This window comes from Lissotriton helveticus, chromosome 2_1 (assembly GCF_964261635.1).
Source record: "Lissotriton helveticus chromosome 2_1, aLisHel1.1, whole genome shotgun sequence".
NCBI lineage: Eukaryota > Metazoa > Chordata > Amphibia > Caudata > Salamandridae > Lissotriton > Lissotriton helveticus.
Genome location: NC_136059.1, coordinates 1451850217 through 1451874515, shown reverse-complemented (window position 1 = coordinate 1451874515; position 24299 = coordinate 1451850217). Strand labels below are relative to the sequence as shown.

The 24299-nt window shown below is 46.9% G+C and overlaps 1 protein-coding gene across 2 annotated transcripts in view; it reads right to left on the bottom strand.

Moving 5' to 3' along the window:
• Positions 1 to 454: 454 nt before the first annotated feature.
• The window catches only part of PAQR3 (progestin and adipoQ receptor family member 3), a 367149-nt gene continuing 343304 nt past the window's right edge, over positions 455 to 24299 (bottom strand). For both annotated transcript variants that reach the window (XM_078676371.1, XM_078676370.1), the window contains 2 exons: positions 2894 to 2923; positions 455 to 2196 (listed from right to left, as the gene is read on the bottom strand). Coding sequence is in view for 1 of the 2 variants with exons in the window: in XM_078676370.1 (XP_078532496.1) it covers positions 2036 to 2196; positions 2894 to 2923 (191 nt within the window). In the remaining variant the exon portion in view is untranslated. The remainder of the gene's footprint in view (positions 2197 to 2893; positions 2924 to 24299) is intronic.

Genomic DNA, 24299 nt, shown 5'->3' with positions numbered 1-24299 from the left:
GTACATTTTGCTTTTAGTTGTTATTTATTGGTATTAATATTGTGAAGTAGTAGGTATTGCATTTGGTTTGCGATTTAAGATTTGCAAGGCTGTGGTACGAGTTATGGATTGAGGCACTAACCATAAATCTGAATTTCAATAGCCTTTTCGTTTCAATCATAACCACAACGTCGTGCCACCTAGTGCCCGCTACTCAGAATTGCTTGAAAATGTTTCAGATTCAGTCTTAACGCAGGGGAAAGGGTTTATTTAAGGTAGCAAGTGTCCATTAAAATCTGATTTCCGTATTAATGTCCCTTGTGCAGAAAAGTAATCATGAGGCTTCTCTCCAGCCAGAGGACAACAATGATGATATAATATCCCAAAACTGCTTGGTGCAAACTTTAACTATAATATTGTGCTGCATACCACTAGAACTTGACACCCAGGCTTGTTGATGCATTTAAAGACGGTGTTTTGTGAACAGAACATTTTTCTTTATTGATGCCTTTTAACCCTTCAGGGTTGAGATCGGTGAAAAACAAAGATAAAAATATATAAAAGGTTTGTCCCATGCTAGATACATGTTCACATGTCAATAAAACCAAAGGCAATAGTTTACCACTGCGAGGAGGCATGCTAGAATTCAATATTAATGTACAATACTGAAAACACAATATTTCAAATTAATCAAACAAATACAACATCACAAATTATTATTATAAGGTCTTATGTAGTGCATAGCTACCCAAAAGGGTTTCCCAGCACTAGACAGAGGTAGGTCACTAGCCAGAAAGAACCAGATGAACAGCAATGTTTTAAGACTTTTACGTGAGGTGGTCAAAGATTGACAGCTTCTCGGAGAACAGGGCAGCGTGTTTCAGATCAGAAAATTAATAACTGCTCTAGCCAGCTTTTTTAACCCTGGGGTCCTTACAGAGGTTTCGGTTGCTAGACCGAAGAGAGTGACTGGGACAGTAGGATTTCAGTAACTGTTGCAGACTAGAATATCCACAGATTAGTGGTGTTCAAAGGAGTTCCACGTGTGGGTGAATGTTGAGGGTGTTCTTTAGGACCTAGATCCATGCAAGAATAGGGGGGTTCCAATATGATAAATGTACAATTAGTTTAAATGGGATTCAAGTACATAGTAGGTATGCTGAAAATCTGGCATGGATCTGGGCCTCTTAGACCTACTTTGGAACACAGGATTTAATACTGTATTTTTGTAGCGCTGAATATATGTAGACAGCCCTGCCAGATATTATCAAAGAAGCACCCCAAGAAAAGAATGGACCCCATGAAAAGGATGGAGTGTAGCTATGAGAGAAGATTTTTACTATCGGAATTGAAATGGGTGCCTCTCCAGCGCACTTAGCTGCTTATCACAGAATGTGCATGAAGGTATTTCAATAGCAGAATACACAGACTGTGTTTTAAGAGTTTTGTCAGTCAATGTACCATATCCCAATACTGGAAATATGAAATTAGACCATGCCTGAGTCTTTAACCCCAGTGCGTTAAAAGCCTCGGTCACAAGAGAAAGTGCAGAAATCAGAAGAACAAAGGCAATGTGCAGAACGAACTGAGGGATACAAGAAAAAAATGCCAGAGTTTAGATCAAGTGTAAGAGGCAAAATACAGGCAGGTTCAAGAGTTGAGGTAAGAAGAGAAAAGGCACGGAACCAAGATAGTGCTCATTCACTCTCTCTCTGGAAGAAGATCATTCAGTTTAGACAAGCACGTAAGACAGCAAGCCAATACATTACCCATGTACGTGAGCCTTAAAAGCAATGGCAAAAAATTAAATGGGTCTTCAAAGTGTCAAATGTTAAGAAGCATGGCAGAAAAGATTAAAGATGTCATCATCATCATCTTTAAAGACGTGCTGGTGATTGGCCAAACGATCATGGCATCCCACGTTCTTGAGCTTCATCACATTGTCATTTCACTTTCATATTCTGGAGCCAAATCAGCAACACGGTTCTTATAGTGCTCCTGTATGGAAGCAAGTGCACCCCGATTTTATTGCAAGACATTTACTGATTGGAAACTGTCAGGTGGGAAAGGTCTGCCTGGCAGGCGCGCAGCCAGTCCTCTTTTCCAGGTGATCTACGCCAACTTTGTCAGGGGCCTTCACTGGGTCTCTTAGTATAAGCTTTGTCGGATTTGCTTGGGCGATCACCAAAAGGAAATCTCTGTTTTGCTGACAGAAACCTGAAAAATTAAAAAGAGAGTTTGGCAATTTAACATCACTTGCAAATAAGCGATAACATCGTCAAAGCTAATGACAGCTGGTTAGACCTGCCAGTACTTTCTGTCTATTCCCATGCTTGAAAAAACTCCCTACTTTTTTTTTTATCAATACAGGTTTGTATTTATCTTAAAGGTTGAGCAAGTAATGCGAGCCCACCAGCCACCATCCATGCAGTTCAGCTTCAGGTCCCAACTGCCTAATCCCCCCAAATTCAAGAGCTAGAACGCATGCATGCTGCAGAATGTCAGAACGCCAGCATAAGAACATTCCACATATCGTGTTACCATGTAAAGCAACGCACATGAGAAGGAAGAGCAGACGAGAATACAAATCAAACCAGGTAATGTAAAGAAGGAGGAGGAGTACATGTATGAGGATACACCCTCTTCCTTCCTACGAAATATCAATAAAACAATATAATTGGAAATAAAAACAATATTATGTAGAAAATAATACACATACATCTTTACATATCAAATTCCTTCAAATATCCTGGTTCTTGGGCACATGACCACACCTAGTAGTGATCTCATGATTGTTCTAATGATGGTTCAGAGATATAGCTTGCTGGTTGAGCCTAGAGCATGCAGCCACATCAGAAGAACATAGAGAAAGATTAACACCAAACGTTTCAAGTTTAGATGAACTGGTATTTACCTTCTCCTGTTGTAAGCGCATTACAGAATCCTGTTGAGGAAGGTAAAAAGGGAATACATGATTTGGTACAATGCATTTTCTCATCATGCCATTTTTGTGATAATCGTCAAATGCAATAAAATTTCGCTTTGCCCACCATTGTCCATCTGCCAATTTTACCGATGTACGAGCAAGTTTGATAATCTTTTTTATTTTTTTTTATTTTATAGATTTGCATCATACAGTAATATGAACGTGTACAGGGCAGCCCGTAATTGCAGCAAAACATGAGTATGTTAACAGGCTAGTACTTTCACAGTCGACAGCAGGCATTTATGCATGACATCTTTACACATTGTAAAATGTTGGCAGTATACATCTTGATCCAAGTTCCTTATCCCAGCCTACATGTATTGAATTTACCCAAGGGTACGTGTGCACTTCAATATGTCGGGTCACCTACGGGGGTCCATCCTAGTGTCTGGGTGTGGTAATGTATTTTAGATGTGTTACACTGCTCTCCATGGGCTCAGAGGTAAAGTCAAGGTCAGGAGAGGTGACAAAGGGGCTAGGGTTTGAGAGGTTGTTGTCGCTGCGCGGGTCCCAGCCCATGTCACGAACAGGGTCCATATGTCCTTGGGCCGTGAGGCCATGGGCATTAGGTCCTAATATGCCGTCAGCATCTCTTGACAATATGTGAAATCATGTACCCAGGTGTCGACTTTGGGTGCCCTAGATGAACTCCAAAGTATTGCAATGCGACATTTGGCCAGAAGTAGCATCATGGCAGATAGTAAACAACTCCATACTCAATCATAAGCTGCCTCTATGCTCTAACCCAGAGCTTTCCAAACTGTATGTCCCGACACAGTACTGTGTCGCCTGCAAGTGGTGGGTGTGTCGCAGGATGACAGGGCACTTAGCACATAAATGCTGCTAAAATTAAGAGGCATTCCTTTTAAAGAGTGTCTCGGAGTCTGCCGCAGCAGCGCGGACTCCGAGAAACTCTGCTCTATGGGGTCCGAGCGATTCACAACAAAGCCCCATTAACAAGTAAATGGTCTTTTAAAGACCTGCGAAGTACCTGGGTACGGCTGTGTGTGTGCCCTGTAAGCTGGGGTGAGGTAACAGAGGGTGACAGGCAGAGGGTGACAGGCAGAGGGAGGGAGACAGAGGGAGGGAGACAGAGAGAGGGAGACAGAGAGAGGGAGGGAGACAGACAGAGGAAGGGAGACAGACAGAGGGAAAAGGGCGACCGAGGGGTGGAGACAGAGGGATGGAGACAGAGGGAGACAGATAGAGGGAGACAGACAAGAGGGAGAGAGAGGGAGGGAGGCAGAGAGAAAGAGAGAGAGGAAGAGGAACAGAGAGAGGTAGACAGAGTGAGTGAGACAGAGGGAGGGAGACAGAGAGAGAGAGGGAGCTAGATAGAGGGAGGGAGACAGCAAGAGAGGGAGGGAGATAGAGAGAGGGGGAGACAGAGACAGACAGAGACAAATAGAGGCAGAGACAGGGACCGGGGAAGACAGGCAGGGACAGACAGAGGGAGGGAGACAGGGACAGACAGAGACAGGGACAGACAGGCAGATAGAGGCAGAGACAGGGACAGGGATAGGGACAGGCAGAGACTGAGACAGAAAGAGAGGGAGATGGAGAGGGAGAGAGAGAGAGAGAGAGAGAGAGAGAGAGAGAGGGAGAGGGTGACAGAGGGAGGGAGAGGGAGGGAGACAGAGAGAGAGAGGGAGACAGAGAGGGAGCGAGACAGAGAGGGAGGGAGACAGAGAGGGAGGGAGACAGACAGAGGGAGGGAGAGACAGACAGAGGGAGGGAGAGCGACAGAGGGAGGAGGGCGACAGAGGGAGAAGGGTGACAGATAGAGGGAGACAGATAGAGAGAGACAGATAGAGAGAGACAGATAGAGAGAGACAGATAGAGAGAGACAGATAGAGGGAGACAGATAGAGGGAGACAGATAGAGGGAGACAGAGGGAGACAGATAGAGGGAGACAGACAAGAGGGAGACAAACAAGAGGGAGACAAACAAGAGGGAGACAGACAGAGGGAGGAAGACATAGGGAGACAGACATAGGGAGGAAGACAGAAGGAGAGAGAGGGAGGGAGAGAGAGAGAGGGGGAGAGGAAGGGAGACAGAGAGAGGTAGACAGAGAGAGGGAGACAGACAGAGTGAGTGAGGCAGAGGGAGATAGATAGAGAGAGGGAGGGAGACAGAGAGAGGGAGGGAGACAGAGACAGACAGCAATAGAGACAGACAGAGACACAGAGGCAGAGACAGGGACAGGGACAGACAGGCAGGGACAGACAGAGACGGAGAAGGAGACAGAGGGAGTGAGACAGGGACAGACAGAGACAGGGACAGACAGACAGATAGAGGCAGAGACATGGATAGGGACAGACAGAGACTGCGACAGAGAGAGAGGGAGAGGGAGGGAGACAGAGGGTGACAGAGGGAGGGAGAGGGAGGGAGACAGAGAGAGGGAGACAGATAGAGGGAGGGAAACAAAGGAGACAGTCAGGGGGAGACAGAGGGAAGGAGTGGGAGAAAGACAGAGGGAGGGAGACAGAGAGAGAGGGAGACAGACAGAGGAAGACAGACAGAGGGAGGGAGGCAGAGGGAGAGAGAGAGAGAAGGAGGGAGACAGACAGAGGGAGGGAGACAGAGGAACAGAGACAGAGGGAGGGAGACAGAGGGACGGAAACAGAGGGAGACAGAGAGAGGGAGACACAGAGCGGCCGACAGAGGGCGACAGACAGAGGGAGGAGGGCGACAGAGGGAGGTAGACAGAGGGAGACAGACGGAGACAGACAGATGGAGACAGACAGAGGGAGACAGATGGAGACAGACAGAGGGAGACAGAGGGAGGGAAACTGAGGGAGGCAGAGGGAGGGAGGGAGAGAGAGGGAGACAGAGAGAGAGAGGGAGACAGACAGAGTGAGTGAGAACCCCCAAACTCCCCTTAGGTGTTTCGGGCTCACTACGATCGCTCGCTACACTGCCTTACTGTGTCCCAAAATGATGCCTCTCCAAAAAGTGTGCCCCCAACATGAAAAGTCTAACCTTTTACAAACGGTCCCTGCATTTGTGCAAGCCTTCTTGAAATGTCCTCTTGCCGCTCCAGCTACTAGCTAGTTAGAAGGCAACTGACAGCAAAACTAGTGTGTACATCTCAATGTCCATTGTCGTTGTTAATTTGAAAGAACAACTACACCTTTTGAATTCATATGCCAATTATATGCAGATTATTTAGGCAATTTTAGGTTAAACAGGTAGAGAGTAAAGGAAGACCTATAACAAGTTTTTTCTCATAGGTTCAGAGTGAATTTTACTTACTCGCCACACACAAGCAGCTCTACCAATCCATATAAAACATACGCACAGTAGGTCCACAGTCGCTGAAGTACCCTTAGGTGAAATGATTCTAAAAGGTACAATTTACTTCAGGGCTCATTGCAAATAAAAATGAGGGCTTTGGTAACCATGAACCAAGAAATCTATTAATTAAGGATGAAATCAATAAGAGTGGTAAGACACACACTTAAGATGTAAAGTATCAGATGGCCATCTGTTTTTTTTTTCATGATCGACTTTGAGAAGCAATTTTCTGGTCCAGCCAACTCTGAAACTGCGAATCGCTATAGTTTAATCAGTTCGTAGTAGTTCACCCAAAGAACTATTTCAGATTTCCTTGGTAAAGTTTGAATATAGGGTTGTTATGTTATGTTATGTTATGGAAATTTAATCAGCGCACAGCTGCTCCAGCGAAGGAGCGTCCTGGCGCTTGACAAGGTAAACCAACACAACACAACTAGAAGGCAGTAAATTAGGGGAAAACAGGCTCAAGGAAACAAGAAAGTCTTAATGGCCCTACGAAATAAAAAGAGATTGTCAGAAGCTCGTATCTTTAAAGGAAGAGAGTTCCACAAGACCGCAGCCCGAACTCGGAATGAGCGGCCTCCAGCTCGGCTAAGTTTAAACCGAGGGACCACTGCTAGATCCTGACCTAAAGATCTCAGGGAGCGGGCAGGGACGTTAGGCGTTAAGAGATTCGTGAGAATCGGGGCAGAGGAGCCTTTAAGAATTTTGTAAGACAAGCAGAGTACTTTAAATTGAATCCTCTGCTTGACTGGAAGCCAGTGGAGAGAACGTAGAGTGTTGGCAGCGGAGAAAAACCTGGGCAGACCCACCACAGCTCTGGCTGCCGCGTTCTGTACACGCTGCAAACGAGCAGTTTCAGCTTGGTTCACCCCTACCAAGAGAGAGCTGGCGTAGTCACGCCGAGAGATCACAGTTGCCTGCAACACCAGCTGCCTGGTAGAGGCGTCAAAACATTTCAATGCTGGTCTTAGACCTCGCAGAATGCCAAAACAGCTGGCGGCAATCCTCTTGCAAAACTAAGGGCGGGATCTAGCCACACTCCAAGATTTTTTGTCTCCATTACCGGAGTCGGGGTAGGCCCCAGTTCCGGAGGCCACCATATGTCGCCCCAAAGTTCCGATTTCTTGCAGATGATCATTATCTCGTTTTTTTTTGCGTTCAGCTGGAGATAGTTGGAATTCATCCAGCTGGCAAGCGTCCTCAGCCCATTCTGGAACCTAGGGGCATCCAAGTCAGAGTCCCCACTGAGCGTGACCGCCAGCTGAGTGTCATCAGCGTATGAGACCATGGTCAAGCCCCACTACTTGACGACATCAGCCAGCGGCCTCACGTACAGATTAAAGCTATAACCTTCATGATGCACACAAATTCTACAGCTGGTGCAGTAACCACTTAAGCACATATTCGTGTACTGTGTAAATGAATCTTTTCCTATCCAGACATTAAATATGGTATGTCAAACCCAGCTGAGTCCACAAAGTAATTTAGGAAACAAAATGTTCAATGGCAGTTGCTTATTGCTACAGAGTGGAAAAGGTAAGTGATAACTAAAAAATGTAAGGTATTAAAGGAGAAATTACCTACCTTTGATAACGCTCCTATCAGTGAATACTCTAACTGCAGATTCCTCTCCTTGACAATATCTGCAAGTCCCAGACCGGAACCGAGAAATTCAAAGCAGTGCTACTGCACACCAGCAAGTGAAGCCGTGCAAATCCGCATCCGGAGCAGAGCCGCATAAAAGTGCCACCCATGTACATTAACATCAGTTTCTTTCAGGAACACTTCTGTGCACTAAGATGGGGCTAACTGAACGAACCAGTGTACAGATTCCTAGATTGGGATCTTATTAGATAGAAGAGACCATGATGCACAATGGGGAGAGTGGTTAGAGATCTGTGGTTAGGTAGATTATCTACCATAAATACTTTATCAAAGTGCAGTATCTTGTTCTTCTGGTGGATACTTCTAAGAGCAGATTCCCTACCTTTTGAATGAAACAGTACCTCCCAAGGTGGTAGATCTGTGGAATGGCTCATACTGAAAGCTCCAGCAGAATCGAGTTAGCAAAATGACCACCCCTACTGACCTGTCAAGGCAGTAATGCTTCGTGAACATATGCAATGATTCCCACAGAGTTGCCTGACAGATAGTCATGACACACATGCTAATGCAGTGGAGGCAGCTTTGGCTCTGGTAGAGGGAGCCCATAGGCCTTCTAGAGGAAGCTTGTTAACCAATGCATAATAGATCCTAATACAGAGGGTTCTAAATCGAGAGATGATCGATTTCTGCAGCGTCTTGCACTTCTTTGCTTCAAAGAAACCCACAAAGAGCACATCGTCCACTCATTCTTTGGTATGATCGATGTAGAAGCTCAGTGCTCATTTTGTGGTCACAATTATGTTGCCTCTCTTCCTCTTTCAGGGGGTGGGTGGGGGAGCAAAGAATGGCGGATGAGCGATGGCTTGTCCGAGGTAGCAAGGTGTCACCATCTTCAGCAGGAATGAAGCTCGAGTACTAAGAACCAGTTTGGGGGAAAGGGTTCTGTAAGGTGGCAGTACAGGGAGTTACTCACCTGGATTGTAGTCATTATCACCACCAGGAAGACTGTTTTTAAGGTGAGGAGGTGCAACAAATAACTGCATTGGTTCGAAAGGGGTACACATCAGAAAGATGCAGACTAAATTAAAATCCCACTGGGGTATTACAAAGAGTATGTGTGGAAACATATCATCCGAACCCAACACTAGGCGGCGATCTATGCACAGATATGAATGTCAGCAGCCCTACATGCCAAGAACCATATGTTACAAACGTTTTATAAAATGCATCACAATTGGTGACTTGCTGGTCCAGTAAATGTACAAATGCTGAAAGAGACAACAGGTAACCTTTAACTGTTCCAAGTGTGTAGCCAAAAACAAGTGAACAACACAACTTCCGACAGTGCACCTGAAAGGAGTACAACTGCTAGGTACCAAACTATTCCACAAGCTTGACCTAGTGCACTGCATATACAGGTTTCATAGAAGGGTACCTGGCTGCTAAAATAAAATCAATGCCATCAGGAGCAAGATCAAAAGAACTCAACTGCCACCACTCAATCCCCACGCATGGAGTTGCAGAATGCACAGGCTTGAGGGCAAGACTCTGCTCTACTCTTGCAAAAGGAGGTCCATAGTGAAAGCCTGATAAGGGAGCAAATGCTCAGGCCCAGAAATTCTGGTACTACATTCTCCTGTTTTAATCTGGCGCTTCTAGGATGACTTGGGCCTAGTCGTTCCTGATCTTCTTCAAAAATCGGGGGAGGAGAAGCAGTAGTAGGAAGGCATACAGAAGTTCCATGCTCCACTCTAAATGGAATGCATCCCAGAGAGAGAGACTTCTTGGGAAATCCAGTGTACAAAAGTGTTGGCACTTGGTGTTCTCAGTGGTGCCAAACAGATCTAGCTAGGGTTCATCCCCACAGCCGAAAGATGCCTTGTGCCAGCTTAAGATGTAATTGCCATTTGTAATACACTAGGTTTTGATGACTGAGTTTGTCTGCACTGGCATGTAAAGATCCCGCCACGGCACAGGACCCTGGACCCTACCTGCCCTCCTTGTTGCAGTACCACATGGCAGTGGTGTTATCCATTAGAACCACAGGTAGCTCCAACAGGTTTAAGTGGAGGTGGGACTTTGCCAGACACTGGAGGCCTCCGATCTCCACCTGTTTAAGATGACATTTCCAACCCAGTATGATGCGTCCGTCTCCACCGTCAGTTCTGGGTAGGGTATGGGTAGGGAGAGGGGTCTACCGCTAGTCCAATTGCGATTGAGCAGCCATCACTACATATCTTTTGCAGTCTCCCCGACATGTGGAAGGAATCAAACAGGGTTCCTCTGTGCTGTGCCCACTGCAATGTCGCATGTGCCATCTGGCATGATGGGTGAGCAGGATGCAGGAAGCAAATAGGCTCAGGAGCATCAGAACCATCCACAGTGAGACCCATTGCAGAGGATAGAACATTGGTGTTATAGCCCAAATATCCTGGACTTGCTGGTCTGGAGGAAAAGCTTGATAGTGCACCATATCCAGGATGGCTCAGATGAAGGGGAGCCTCTGCAAAGGAGTTAGATGTGACTTCAGCAGGTTGATCAAGAACCCCAACCATGTCAAGAGGTTCTCGATTACTTGAAAGCGGTCCGTGACCGACTGTGGCAAACCCACCTTACATGGCGAGTCACTGAGGGAGGAGGACGACTGGTCCCTCTCTTCCTCTCAGATGGGTAGTGACCACCGCCATCATCTTTATGAACACCTGAGGAGCACTGGTGAGGCCGAAAGGGAGCACAACACACTGAAAGTGTTTGTGACCCACCTTCAACCACAGGTAGTGCTTGGGGGCCTGTAGGCAGGGATGTGAAAAAGGTGTCCTGCAGGTCCAACATCCAGTACCCAAAATACAAGGCAGAAAGTAGCTGGGCCATCAAGTGAACATCTTGAATTTGTTCTTGCACAGAACGGCATGAGAGGCCAAACGTCTAGAATAGGACAGATGACTGCTATTCTTCGGTACCAGGAAGTAACAGGAATAACAAGTCCCTTTTTCAGATGCCGGAACCCTCACTTTGGCCAAAAGAGCCTGAAATTCGTGGTGTAAGACTTCCTGGTCTAACCCCACAGTAAGCCATTATATAAGCAGGGAGACTTGTTAGGGAGACGATGTGTTTTTTAAATCAGACAAAAGCCAAAATCAAGAGTCTGTCAATGTGTACTTTGTCTGCTAAGGTAAACATTATGTTAGCACTTCACGTTCTACCACTTCACGAAGACTTAAACCAGGAGACAGTCTCTGGCATTTACAGAATTCTATTGTGACACAGGTCACTAGGTGTGGTGAAACTTCATGTTCAGTCTTTGATAACTCAAGAACCATCCTAGAAGAGATGGTCAGATACAAGCAGATGTCTGCGTTCAAACAAATGGCCAACAGATAGAGGGTTTTGCTGGCAACAGACAAATGTGAGGGGCGTGGCCAACCAAGATGGCAAAGTAGCTGTGCCCCGCTGTGGCTCCCTACATAAAGGCTGTAATCCAGCATAATCTTGTGGCACTGACGAAGATGATTGCCAGCGGAGTGAGGCACTGCACCCCGACATCCTGATTTCTTTTACAGACTGCACTCCGCCCCTTGAATCAGGATGGCGGAGGACTCCTGAGACATGGTTGAGAGTGCAGCCTGTGGCGGAGTGGCACTCTCGGCGGTCGGCGTTACCAGGGGGCTGTCAGTGCTGCCTTGCTCTGCCTTGCTGTGGTGAGCTCATATTGAGGGCTGGACAAGGGCTAGAGGCCGCCTACACGTAAAGTACTCGACAGCTGTGGTAGGGAGCCCAGACAAGGTTAAGGCCAAGCTGCAACGGAGGAGCAGAGGAGACAGCCCATGTGGGGTTTGAACGTGCGGAGCGCCAATAGAGAATGGTGGTACTCCGCCTCAAGAAGGTGCCTGTGTACCAGCTAGGACAGGCCTACCCTTGGAGGAGGAGTGGAGGGCCCCCGTCAATGATTGAAACTTGAGCTGGCTACCACCACGGTTGCCACTGATTACAGCCGAAACAGCCGAATACTGTGAAGCAGAGTGGCTGTGACATTGTTTACACTTACACATTGTCTGGAAATGAGGAGTCCTCCTCTCTGACCAGTTTAGGGGCAGTATTTTCTGGCGGGCGAACAGCGGACAGAGTTACTGGGACCTGGATTGGAGTTGGGACTGAGGTCCATCTGGAGGGGGACTCTCATTCCTCTAGATGGCGGCTGCGACGTGGCCTGCCACCTGTGCTTGACCGTTGGAAGGTGAAGGCAGTGAGGAGCTTGGAGGATGCTGGAGGCTTTGTTTATATGAAATTGGTCCTGGTGGAGTTCTGTGGGCTCTTCGGCCATCGGTAGAGTAGGAGGAACAGATTTTGCCCGTGGGCGGTAAAGAGTGGTATGAATGGTTGTTGGTGGAGTTTATTCTTTACGAACTGGTATGACTGTGACCATGTTTTTGATGGTTTATATGTAGGGGAGAGTGGCTTCCATTGCAGTATGGCACTTCGGTCAGAGGGGTGAGGAGACTACAGGGGCAGTGGGATACTGGATATCTACTCAAGTCGAGTATGTCTAGCCTGGGTACCAAATATAAATTACTGACCTGTAATTTGCGAAGCCTACAGGGATCGGTAAAGCGCAATAGAGTTTGCACATATTTATGAAGATATGGTGTATTTGGTGGAGTTTCGTCAGGAAATCTGTGGGGAGATTGCATTAAATATCTAAGGATAGATGGAGGGGACAGGCTTTTGCTATGTCCTTGTGATGCGGCCTCTTCCCTTACCCCGCTTGGGCCGCATCTCTTCGGACAATCGCCCCTCCCGGAAGCCTATCCAGAGGCGTCCCTGGATACATCCCTAACAACCAGAACCCCACCCCTCTGTCCTCTTTTCCAGGAAGCAATCGGGAATGTCCTCTCACCGGAAGCACCCCACCATGATCCCGGAAGTCCCTCCTCAAACCCGGATCCGGATGCTGGAAAAGCCGGAAGCAGAGACCAGACCAGTCGGAGCAGCGATCTCGTGGCAGGAGACTCAGACCGGAGCGGTGGCAGAGAAGGCGACAGAAGAAGACGACGTGTGGAGCGAGGACTGGTGGAGTCCGCAGGAGGTGGTTGGGGAGCGGCCGCAACTCACTGGAGAGTTGCGGCGGAGCGTGTGAGTACCCGAGTACAGGCCCTGTAGCACACTAGGTGCATTGTATATAAACTCTCTTTAGTATCACCCTGCCTCGCGCTAACACTAATTACTAGTATAGCACTTATGCACCCTGTACAGCACTTGCAGAAATAGCGTCTCCCCTCACGAACCCCTCACAGGACACCCTTTTCTCTCTCTACTTCCGCCGTTCCTTGTCTGGACCCGACCCTACCTCCCTTCCTCACGATCGTTTCTAAACCTCCGAGGACCACGCCAGATCCGGACCTCCTCGAAGAACCAAGACCCCAGTGTGACCCCGGACCAGACCGAGCCGTCGTCCAGTGGAGCCGTACCTTTGTTTCCTCTGCGTTTCCTTACACTACTGAGTGCATCCTTTGAAATTAAATACAGACATTGCCCACTATATCCGGCCTCCTCGCCTGTTATTCCGGCCCGCTGTCACCCCACGTCCACAGTCCTACTCTGGTTATGCACAAGGTGCCTTTATTTGGGTGGCCCCGGGGATTCGATTTAAGCCCACACAGGTACAGACTGATCGTGACAGCAGATATGTTAATTAGGAGGGCACATTGAACGCCATGAGCTTTGGCTTATAAATGTCTATGCTACTAACACAGACAATGGTGCTTTCCTTGGTACACTGTTAGCGGCAGCTCGGGTATCTCTGAACTGGGAGGTAGCCAAGCCAGGTGTCTTTAAGTGTGTGCTCGATGGTCAGATGATTAGATGGCTGCTGAGAAAAGACACAAAACCTTGAATGACATCAGCACTGTCACAAACACTGGTGTGCTTACCGATATATGGCGACAAATACACCCACAAACATGCATTTTAATGTTACAAGCGGCGGACCCATACCCATAGCCGGCTTGACTACTACTTTACCCACTTAGAATGTATCCATAGAGTGGTTGGTGTGCAATATCTAGCCTGCTACATATCGGACCACTCACCCTTATTGTCTACATACTCCCTGGAAAGGTGAGTGCTGAGGGTGCCTCTATGGACTATGCTTTGACCAATCAATTATTTCGGGATATGCTCTCGGAGGATCTGATCAATCACTTTGAACATAACTGGGCCAGTACGAATAGCAGGGTGACTGAACGGGACACCATGAAGGTGGTGTTCTATGGGGTATGCATGGCATCTATGGTACATATACCCTGTACTCTAGAAGATGATTTGATTCATCAAGAGGCTGCACTAGAGAGCACTGTCCAGTGATCTAGCAGCCCTGCGGGCCTGGGATAGACAACATAAGGCCTGTGAACTTTGGAACTGCCTGGAAAACATAATCAACATACCAGAAATAGGAGGGGTTATAGGGAGGGCGACAAGGCATGACTGGTTAGATCGCAAACCGCGACGCAGCTAATTTTCGCACTTTGAGAGAAGCGGTAAATTAGGTTTTGCGGCCCATTTAAGTGACATGTATACCGAACCGGGTGTGAAGATGAAGACGCACCTGCTCCTGGAGTATCTGGCGCGGCTGCCACTTCCGTGCCTCCCCATGGAGGATTGTAACCAGCTGAGGGCACAGTTGACTCAACAGGAATTGTTTGGGCGGCAAATGCCTTGAAAACAGCTAAATCGCCTGGGGGTGACAGGTTAGCAGCAACATTTTATGAGGTCGTCTCTGGGGCTCTTGCAGACAGATTGATACAAGTTTATGCCGAGGCGTTAGAGGACTACCTCCCAAACTCAATGAGGGAAGCACATACAGATTTAATAGCAAAACCAGGTAAGGACCACCTTGTGGTGAGCTCGTTCCATCTGATCTCTATGCTGAATGTGAATCAGAAACTACTCAGTCATATTCTGGTGCCAGACTGTTGCTCTATCTCCCCTGCTTAATCCATACGTACCAATCAGGATTCATACAGCGTCAGAATACACTATGAAAGCGTATTCTGGCGCTAAACTGCTTTTTAACAGCCTAATGACTAGAGTGCAAACTGGACACTGTTTGTCGGTGGAGATCCTGTTACAAAGAGATACGTGCCAGGGGAGTCCATTATCCTCCTTGATCTTTGCCCCGCAATGGAGCCGGTGGCTCGTCAGCTCCGTCATGTACTGCGTGGTTGGAGGGAGCAAGAAGGCAATATGATGTATGGGGTCTCTCTATATGCAAATGACGCAATGGTTTATCTGCGCCAACCTTATTATTTTGGTACCCTCCTTCTTAATCTCCACCGGGAGTTCTTGGGAATTCTTGAGACTATGGGTTCACAGTGCCAAGTTGGCTCTTTTCCCACTGGGGCAAATTAAGGGTTTGCCGATGGATTGCCTGCCTGAGGCGGGATTGTCCTGGAAGACGGATATCTTCAATACCTTTGGATACATACCAACCATGGGTAACATCAGGCATATAAACTGAATATCGGCAGGGTGATCTCTAACCTGCACCCCTCCATTGTTTTCTGGAACACATTGAAATGATCACTCATGGGGAAAATTGCACTCATAAAAAATGGTGATACTTCCTTGATGTTTATATGTCATGCAAGAAGCCATGCACGAGACCCCACATATGGTGCTCCATCACACAACTGCCTGCCTATAGAAATCCTTTGAGTGGGGAAACGCTATAAAATGAGCTTACAAACCCTCAAGACAGAATGGGACCGATATGGTTTGGAGGTTCTGTGGCTAGATGTCTCTATCAGATGTTGCATGTAAGATAGTGGCAACATGTGCCATCCTACACAATATTGCCAGTTGGAGAGACCTACACATTGTGGGTTCGGACTCAGATTCAGATGATGAAGATCCTGGCACAAGTGTTCAGCAGCCTACAGATGAAAGCAGAGCTGTTGAGGTGAGGAGAGAAGGTGCAGGAACCACATTGCCACACATTACTTCTCAAGGTAAGGCATATATGATTCCACAGAATGTAAAAAGAAAATGGTACTACACTTGCTTGATGTTTTAATGTAAAGATACTTTTAATGTCAGGTGTTCCACAACAGTTTTAGAAAAATCTGTAACTTTCACAAGAAAATGCAACATGATGTCATCATGAAAGTCGGTTATGGCACCAACAATAAAACATTTTTTTTAAACTGTTGGCACTCTCCGACTGGTGCCCCTCAATGCTTTTTAGGTCGAGCCTGGACAGTGCTTGCGCAGTTAGGCGATCTGCTGTCTCTACTTTGTGGGGTCTGACTCCTCCCACGCTTTGGATTGGTTTTGTGTGTCATTTAAAAATCGTAGCCTGCATGTGGCTAATGGCGGGTGCATGTCCCACCTTTTCTAAAAAGTTTGACGCGCATGAGTGTGTTTACGTTTCACGCTTGTCTGCCCATTCGGCCTGAGGATTTTCTATAATTGCCTTTGGGTCCTTGAAGCTTTATCTATTAGCTGCTCTTGTTACTGGCAAAACTGTAGGGTTTTTAAGAGTAACAAATGTATTGAACGAAGAGTAACCGTATTCCACAGCAGTAACAAGTCAGTTTTAGAATACCTACTAAACAAGCAGCAGAAAGCAGTCGATGGTCTATTCCCGTCTCTGGCAGGGCAGCCAAATAAACAATGTTTTCTCTATTATTTAATCCCATTGGTAACTCTGTCTGCAATCATTTGTTCAAACAGAGGCAAAATCTACTGGATGTTCAGAGCCATTAAATCTTTAGGGAGTCAGAAAACTATATTGGTCAAACTACTGCATGTATCCGTATATAATGATGGACATTCCTAGTTTGATTTTCAGGTATATTCTTGCTCCAGCATCGAAAATCAAACTTGTGAATGGGTTTAACTTAAGCCAATCATGGTGACTGGGGCTTGTGACTCTAACCAATCAGGTGGAGGCATGGCTCTATCCAGTGACATAAAAATCTTGTAGGCTAGTTCATAGGATAAACACAGTTTTCATGTGGAAAAAAGTTGCCCTTGTTGGAACACGGTGCATCTTTCTTTGGACTTAGTGTAGCAGCGCCTCGTCTCCCCAGGCGACGTCTCCAGTGTTGGGAGGTCCGAAGGGGGTAAGTGCCCTGGCCTAGGGCTCCATGGCTGCTGCTCTCAGCACGGATCCCTGCCGGCTGGTGCCGCTGGAGCTGACGGAGGGCATGAAGGGGCTACCCATTGCACCTTCCTGCACAACCTGCAGACACTCTTCCATATCCTGGATGATATGCGGCGCGGTGCACATACAGGAGATCGAGTATCACTGGGAGGCAGCAGACACTCTTGAGCTGCCCCGTGGGGAGTTGGAGTGCCTGCGCCGAATGGCGCCCCCCAGCGGCCTGCTCGCCTTGAAGCATTTCATGCATGGACTTTGAAGCTCACTTTCAAAGGCCAAACTGGGTCAAGTCTGTGCTTCTAACCTGGGGGCAGCGATGAGAATAAAGGGAGGTTGGGCCTGCTGCGTGCTAAACAGGGAAAGTAGATGCACTGGGGGGTCATCCAGCAGCTTTCAGAGGAGCCCAAAGGAGGTGTGAGGAAGTCCCTCCCCTGGGGGTTCGCAACATGAACGGCAGCTCAGAACTCATGCATTAGGTAGCAGACAAGCCTCCTAGCCAGCAGGAGTTGGGGCCCCTGCAGGATCGGCCCCTCCCAGACCAAAATGGCCTGCTGTGGAACTAGAACGGAGCCACAGGTAATGACAGAGGCTCTTGCTTAAGTCTCATGCATAATGTTGTGTGCTGCACCCTCCCCCCACGCCATTCTTATATGTATAATTCCTGCAAGTCCAGAGGGTAACATATTTTTACTAATTCCTGCAAGTAACAATGCACTTGTTGACCCCTGCTCAACAATTCACACAGTTCTACGGTTTCATTCCTGTTTTAGAATGATATTGCGGTTTTACTATGTGCCAGTCTTCACTTTCAAACAAGTGCATGTTTCCTCTGCATTCTCATGACATGAGTGGTCCCTCTGCAGTGCACGTAGAAGACTACCCACGCGGGGAGCCCTTGACTGCCCCATCTGTGTCGAGTGGACAGTCCCAATCTCAATGCTTGGAATTCACCATAGCGCTTAGAAGAACAGTTTCCCCCGGTTAGGTTCACAAAAGCATGCCCAGGCTTCGTTTCATTTGCCAAGGAAGGAGAGTTGAACAACTATTTTATAGGAGAAAACACTTTGTTCTGCCTCACTTCTGGAAAGCAAAGCTATTTGGTAACACAGTTTTTAGATGGCCGCTATACAAACAGTCATAATAATTTTAAATATTTACTAAGTGTAGTGTTAGCAAAGCGGCCTTCTTCAGGCATGGAAAAATCTAGAATGTGAAACGATTAAGTTCCAGTTAAAGCGCAATTATGCAAATAAAAATGCAAAAAAGGTCACTGACGAAGCAACAGTTTGGAAAACTAACAGTGAGGAATAAACCACTATGTATTATATAAATGAATGGATGTACTAGACCAAGCAGAACTCTCCATGGTGAACCTGCTTAAGCCTCTTCCGCAACTTGAAATGAGCCTCGGCTTGAGTGCAAACCGATGTAGCAGTGTACGTTAAGTGTACAGGTGAAGATAGCATTTTTACAGCCGGAATGCAACTTGACATTAAAAAAGCGTGTTCTACACTCCAGAAAGATTTACGTGCATAAATATTTTGTGTGTGTAATTCTAATATAGAGAGATGGGTATTCTACTAGTGGGAATGCCATGAAACTGTGAGCACAACCACCACTTTGGTATTTAAACACTTTTTCCAGGGACTATTTCTTATCTGGAGAAGGCATAGAATTGCTAGAGGTAAAACTAAAAATACTAATAAAAAAATCTAAAATTACCTCATGTATAAATAGCAGGAACAACAGATTAACCTCTACTTCAGATTTTTGTTGCTTTTCCTTCTCTCCGCTCCCTGTTCTGAACCACCTTGTGACCGTCCAACTTCTTTTCCAAGCGCTGCACTACTACCTGCTTTTTCTGTGCCCACTCCAGTCCAGCCCCCATAAGTCCTTCCCAGTCATGTTGCTACTTAAGTTCAGCTGCAGCGCTAACTAGCCATTAAACAAACACTACCTGGCCGTGCCTGTCCCACTTACCTGTGCCAAGTACTTCGACTATACCGTGCAGACCCAGCTCCAATACTGTTCCTGGACCCCAGCCTCATGCACCTGCATCTAGCATGTCTCTTTTACTCTCTCTTTAACTTCTTGTGATTCTTGCTCTCTCACTGCTCTACTTTTTGTGGTGCTCTGTGACTGCTTCCTAAAAAATTAAATTATTATAACTTTTTAACATGGTGTACAGCAACCACAATGCTCTACAACATAGCTTACATACATTGGCAAAGCAAGGTCCCTTTTGGCTATGCAATGTTTGTTGTAAATACCGCCTACCTTCCTTTCACTAGACGTCACTCCCTTACTGCGAGGCCATTCCAATTTAGTCACCGCGGCATAATTTGTGTGCCACGACGTACTTGACTGCGTTTTCGTCCGCACTGGACACCTTCACTGCCATACTTACCTTCCCTCCGTCCGGATCACGGTTAACCATTTACACCTTTCACCATAGTTCACTTGACGCTACAGAGGTCATCGTGTCCAGGTCTTTGCCAGATCACCGCTACAGGAGTAGCCCTTGATACTAATTACTTACAGTGCCCGAGGAGGACGGAGTTTCACCAGCGCGGCCGCAGAGGAGGCGAGAGGCGCGGCCCCGGGACTGCGAGGTACAGCGTAATCACCACCAGCTGTTTCCTCTTCCCGTGCGGGCCGCGCCATCTCCCAGTGCCCCGCCCCTATTGAAGTGCTCTTAACCTCTCGCGGCCCCCGCTTCGCGGGCGCCGCTCGCTACAGAGGTCATCGTGTCCAGGTCTTTGCCAGATCACCGCTACAGGAGTAGCCCTTGATACTAATTACTTACAGTGCCCGAGGAGGACGGAGTTTCACCAGCGCGGCCGCAGAGGAGGCGAGAGGCGCGGCCCCGGGACTGCGAGGTACAGCGTAATCACCACCAGCTGTTTCCTCTTCCCGTGCGGGCCGCGCCCCCTCCCAGTGCCCCGCCCCATTTCACCTCTTACTGTTCTTAAGCAAGGTCGCCAACGCGCATCGCGGGACGCGCGCGGGTCGACGCCCGGGCCAAGGGCGGGCCCGTTTAAGCCCGTTCAAGCCTGGGCAAGTCTGGTCTGGGCCAACTCTCTTTCTTCATCGTCATCTGCCCATTGATAATTACAACTTATATGGGGTGTACTTTACTATCACATTGATTATTTCTCTACCTACGTGTACTATACTGCCATTATGACTACCAGGGCCATGAGGAATAAGACAGCCCAAGGAGTGGGTCAAGTAACTGGCCCAATTGATCAATTCATTACAAAAGCTAATGACGCTATCAACCAGGGGATTGTATTGCTTGAAAGACGTGTTTCCCAGGACCTTGCTGCAGCACGAAGATCCTCCATGGGCCTTCTGGCTTTAGCCAAAACACCTACCCACCAGGAAATTAACGTCCCATTACTGCAAGAAACTCGCGCAGAACTTCATACTATCCCTATGAGCGTCGACTTATCTGTCACTCATTTTTCTCTAGGGGAAGCCTCTATGGATGATTTGGAGAAAACACCTACCCTGGTGATTAGCCCCACTCAAACTGCACCGTTAACTTTAACAGAGTCGCAACCTTTGATAGTGTCGCTACCATTAGTAGTAGCCTCCCCCACAAAAATTGAGAAGGCGCCTAAGGAGGGTGCCTTTCCCAAACAAGCTAGTACAAGGCCGATACCCAAGACTAAGCAGCACTGCCCACCGAAGCGTACTAGGTCAAAAAAATCTCCTCGTACCAACCTCCAAAATAACACAAGACATTCATTGCCCGCTAATGTGGATGACTCCACTGTTCTGGCCGCATCGTTGGATGAGGCTTATAGGGGTCACGACACTGCAAATACTAACCACCCTGAGCTTAACGCACAAGTGCTTGACTTAATCAAGGACCTCATAAAATCTCAACTACTTCCAATAGAGCGAACTCTTAACAATATCGAGAAGCAGCTTGCCAGATTAGTCAACCACACTAGCCATCTTAAACCTCCCACTACCACCCTGGCTCTACCAGTCCCTACGACTGTCAATCATGCTAAAGCAGCTGCCGTACAAAAATCTGCGCCCCAACCCACAATACATAAAACCCCCTTACCCACAGGAAAAAACCCCAAAACCTCAATTATTATACAAGCAATTCCTACAGGTACTAAGGGCACCACCAAACAAGTACATGAAAAGCCACTAACAACTGCTGACCCTACCAGAACGAACTCAAAGCCCCCTTCCCCCAAACCCTTGATCAATCAACAGGCTGCTGATGCACCCAGTAAACCAGTTAGTACAAAGAGACCAGTTCATCTTCCCCCAGAAGCAAGCCCCTATACTGTGATCCTCACGGGGGTACCAGAATTGGAAGAACATATGAGTGAATCCACCTGGTCACTGAAAAATAAAGTTATGCAGTGGCTCCAGACTAATAGACCCCTTCCTTCACATTGTAAAAGTAGACTATCCATGGTACGAAGAGTCCCTTGGATTGGGGAGACAAGGAAAAGAATAAAGGGGGACTGCATTATTATCAATTTTGATAACCCAGAGACAGTCAGCCACATATGTTCTTGGTCAACCTTGGAGAGAAAGGGAAGTATAGACACTAACCGTCTGTCCTTCTTTTATCCACCGAGGTACCCCCGTGAACAAGACTTCCTTCCAAGTTGGGATCAATCCCCAGGCTGGAGCTGGACCCAAGTCGAAACGCGTAACAGGAGGAGGGATTGGGAACATTATCCCTGGAATCCAAGAAGAGATCAACCATATACAGAGGGTTGGAGAGGGGTTCCAACTAGTAACTATTTTTCAACCCTAGAAATGGTTGATTGACCATTAGACAACCAACTATCTATTAACAACAAGCTTATAACCCCCCCGTCCCCTGCCAGCCCAGGGATATCTCCAAGGAAGCATGGGAAACTTGCTCCAGCTCAACCCATTGTGGATTCCTCCAACCTGGCTCTGCCACACGGCCACTCTGGGCCGGGAAGTGCACAAACTGATGACTCTCAGATTCCCTTACTACCCCTAACCCCTGTTTTGAATCTCCCATACTGCTCTTCAACGCATCCTGTTGACGATCAATATTTCTCAATTTTATCTTGGAACATAGCTGGTCTCTCAAATAAAATAAAGGACCCAACCTTCCTGAACTACATAAATACCTTTGACATATTAGCGTTCCAGGAATGTTGGGACCTGACACCTATAAACTTGGATGGCTATAGTACACACTTCACTCCATCTATTCAGTCATGCAGAGGTAGGCCCTCGGGAGGTCTTTGTTTGTACGTTTCAAACAGATTAAACGTATCATTAGAACGCGTCGAACTCCCTTTAACTGACTGTAGCTCAAAGTCTTTTGGTCGCTTACTACAGGCCTTCAAAATGTCTGGGGAAAAGGCAGTCAGTTCTCTCATTATAAATTTATATAACAGCGTACAGAGAGATGACCAATCTAAATTTATAGAGTTTCTTTCTAAACTCATAAAGAAGGGTATGGGAGGGTTCACCTTAGACAGGCGCTTGATCATACTAGGTGATTTTAACTGCCATCTATGCCCATACAGTGGAACCAGGGTTTGTGATCAAAGAGCCCCAAATGGAGAACATACTACCCATTTTGAACATTCAGTTATGGGATCCCAATTGAACAACCTATTACATGAGTGGGATCTGGGTTTTTTCAACGATTTAACGGTGCCCCCGACCGACTTTCTACCCACATTTCATGGAAGGGGTTCGCTCACGACAATAGATTTCTTCCTCTTGTCTCACAGCCATCATGGCGATGCCCTAGAATTCAATAGAGAGGAGCTGGTTCTGAGCGATCACTATCCCATCAGCGTCAAAATATATTCCCCCTCCAGTGGTACTAAGTCCAGGTGTAACATGGAAAATCTTTTCTCACATACCATTTCTCTTTCATCAAGAAACGGATACACTATAAAATGGGCTAAAATTGACACCTCGAAATTTCTTGAAAATCTGATCAAAACTGCTCCTGATCTTTTTCGGACTTGCTTAGAACTCCCTCCCAACCCTCAAGAAATTATTTTCGCCTTTGACCAAATCGCCTCGCAAATTAGAAAAAATGTGACCAGAAATAATAACAAAAGCAATGCTTCCAAGAGCCATGGTTGGTTTGACCACGAGTGTTCAAACACTCATAACATCTTGAAGGCCACCCTTAATAAAACACCAAAAAACCAGGTGGAAATTAGATCCGCCCGTGCCGCTTACAAACAGGCAATCAAGAACAGAAAAAAGGAACTGAAAACTGCGGCCTGGGAAGCTCTGTTGAAAGCTAGCACCATAAGAGACAATACGGCCTTTTGGAGGGAGGTCAACGCCCCTTTTCTTAGCGACAGGTCAACTGACCGCATAGAAATTGCCATCACGGAAGAAGTATGGATAAATCACTTTACTGAACTGTACAAACTAGATGACCGGATGCAACCACTTAACCTTGTAACTCTACCAATGGAGAGTAATGAATCGCAAATCAATAATTCGGAGCCGTTTCCACTATCCATCTACTTTAATTATTCAGAAGTGGAACTGGCCATCCTTGAAAGTTCTAATGCCAAAGCGCCCGGCCCGGATGGAATCCCCATAGACCTATTTAAAGACAACATTCAATTATGGGCACCTATTCTTACAAACGTCCTTAACTCTTATGCCCGTAAAGGATTCCCTGCAACATGGCAAGAAGCGATCATAATACCCATTTTTAAAAAAGGCGAAAGAACGGACCCAAAATGTTATAGACCAATTTCCTTACTGGACTCCATGATGAAGGTGGCTGGAAGAGTCCTGTTGAACCAATTGCAAACATGGGCACAGGAAAATAACATTTTGTCGAAATTCCAATATGGATTCGTTTCTGGCCTCGGGAGAGTGGAACAATGTTTAAATCTAGCTCTGATCATCGACAAATACGTGTTGGCAAAAAGAGGCAATATATACATGACTTTCGTGGACTTAAGCTCTGCTTTTGATTGCCTCAACCACAGCTTACTATGGTCCACTCTCTTTAATATGGGCGCTGACCCTAACATCTTAGCTTTCATAAAAGAACTCTATCGAGGAGCTGGGGCCAAGGTCCGCTACGGGAAGGATGGAGCTTGCACGAACAAGTTCCCTATAAGAAAGGGGGTCAGGCAGGGCTGCATCCTTGCCCCCTTTCTTTTTAATTTGTACATTAACAGCGTCGCCGATTGCCTGGCCAAACTAGATGTTGACTATCCAAAAATAAATGGCCTTATGGTTCCAATCCTTCTATACGCGGAC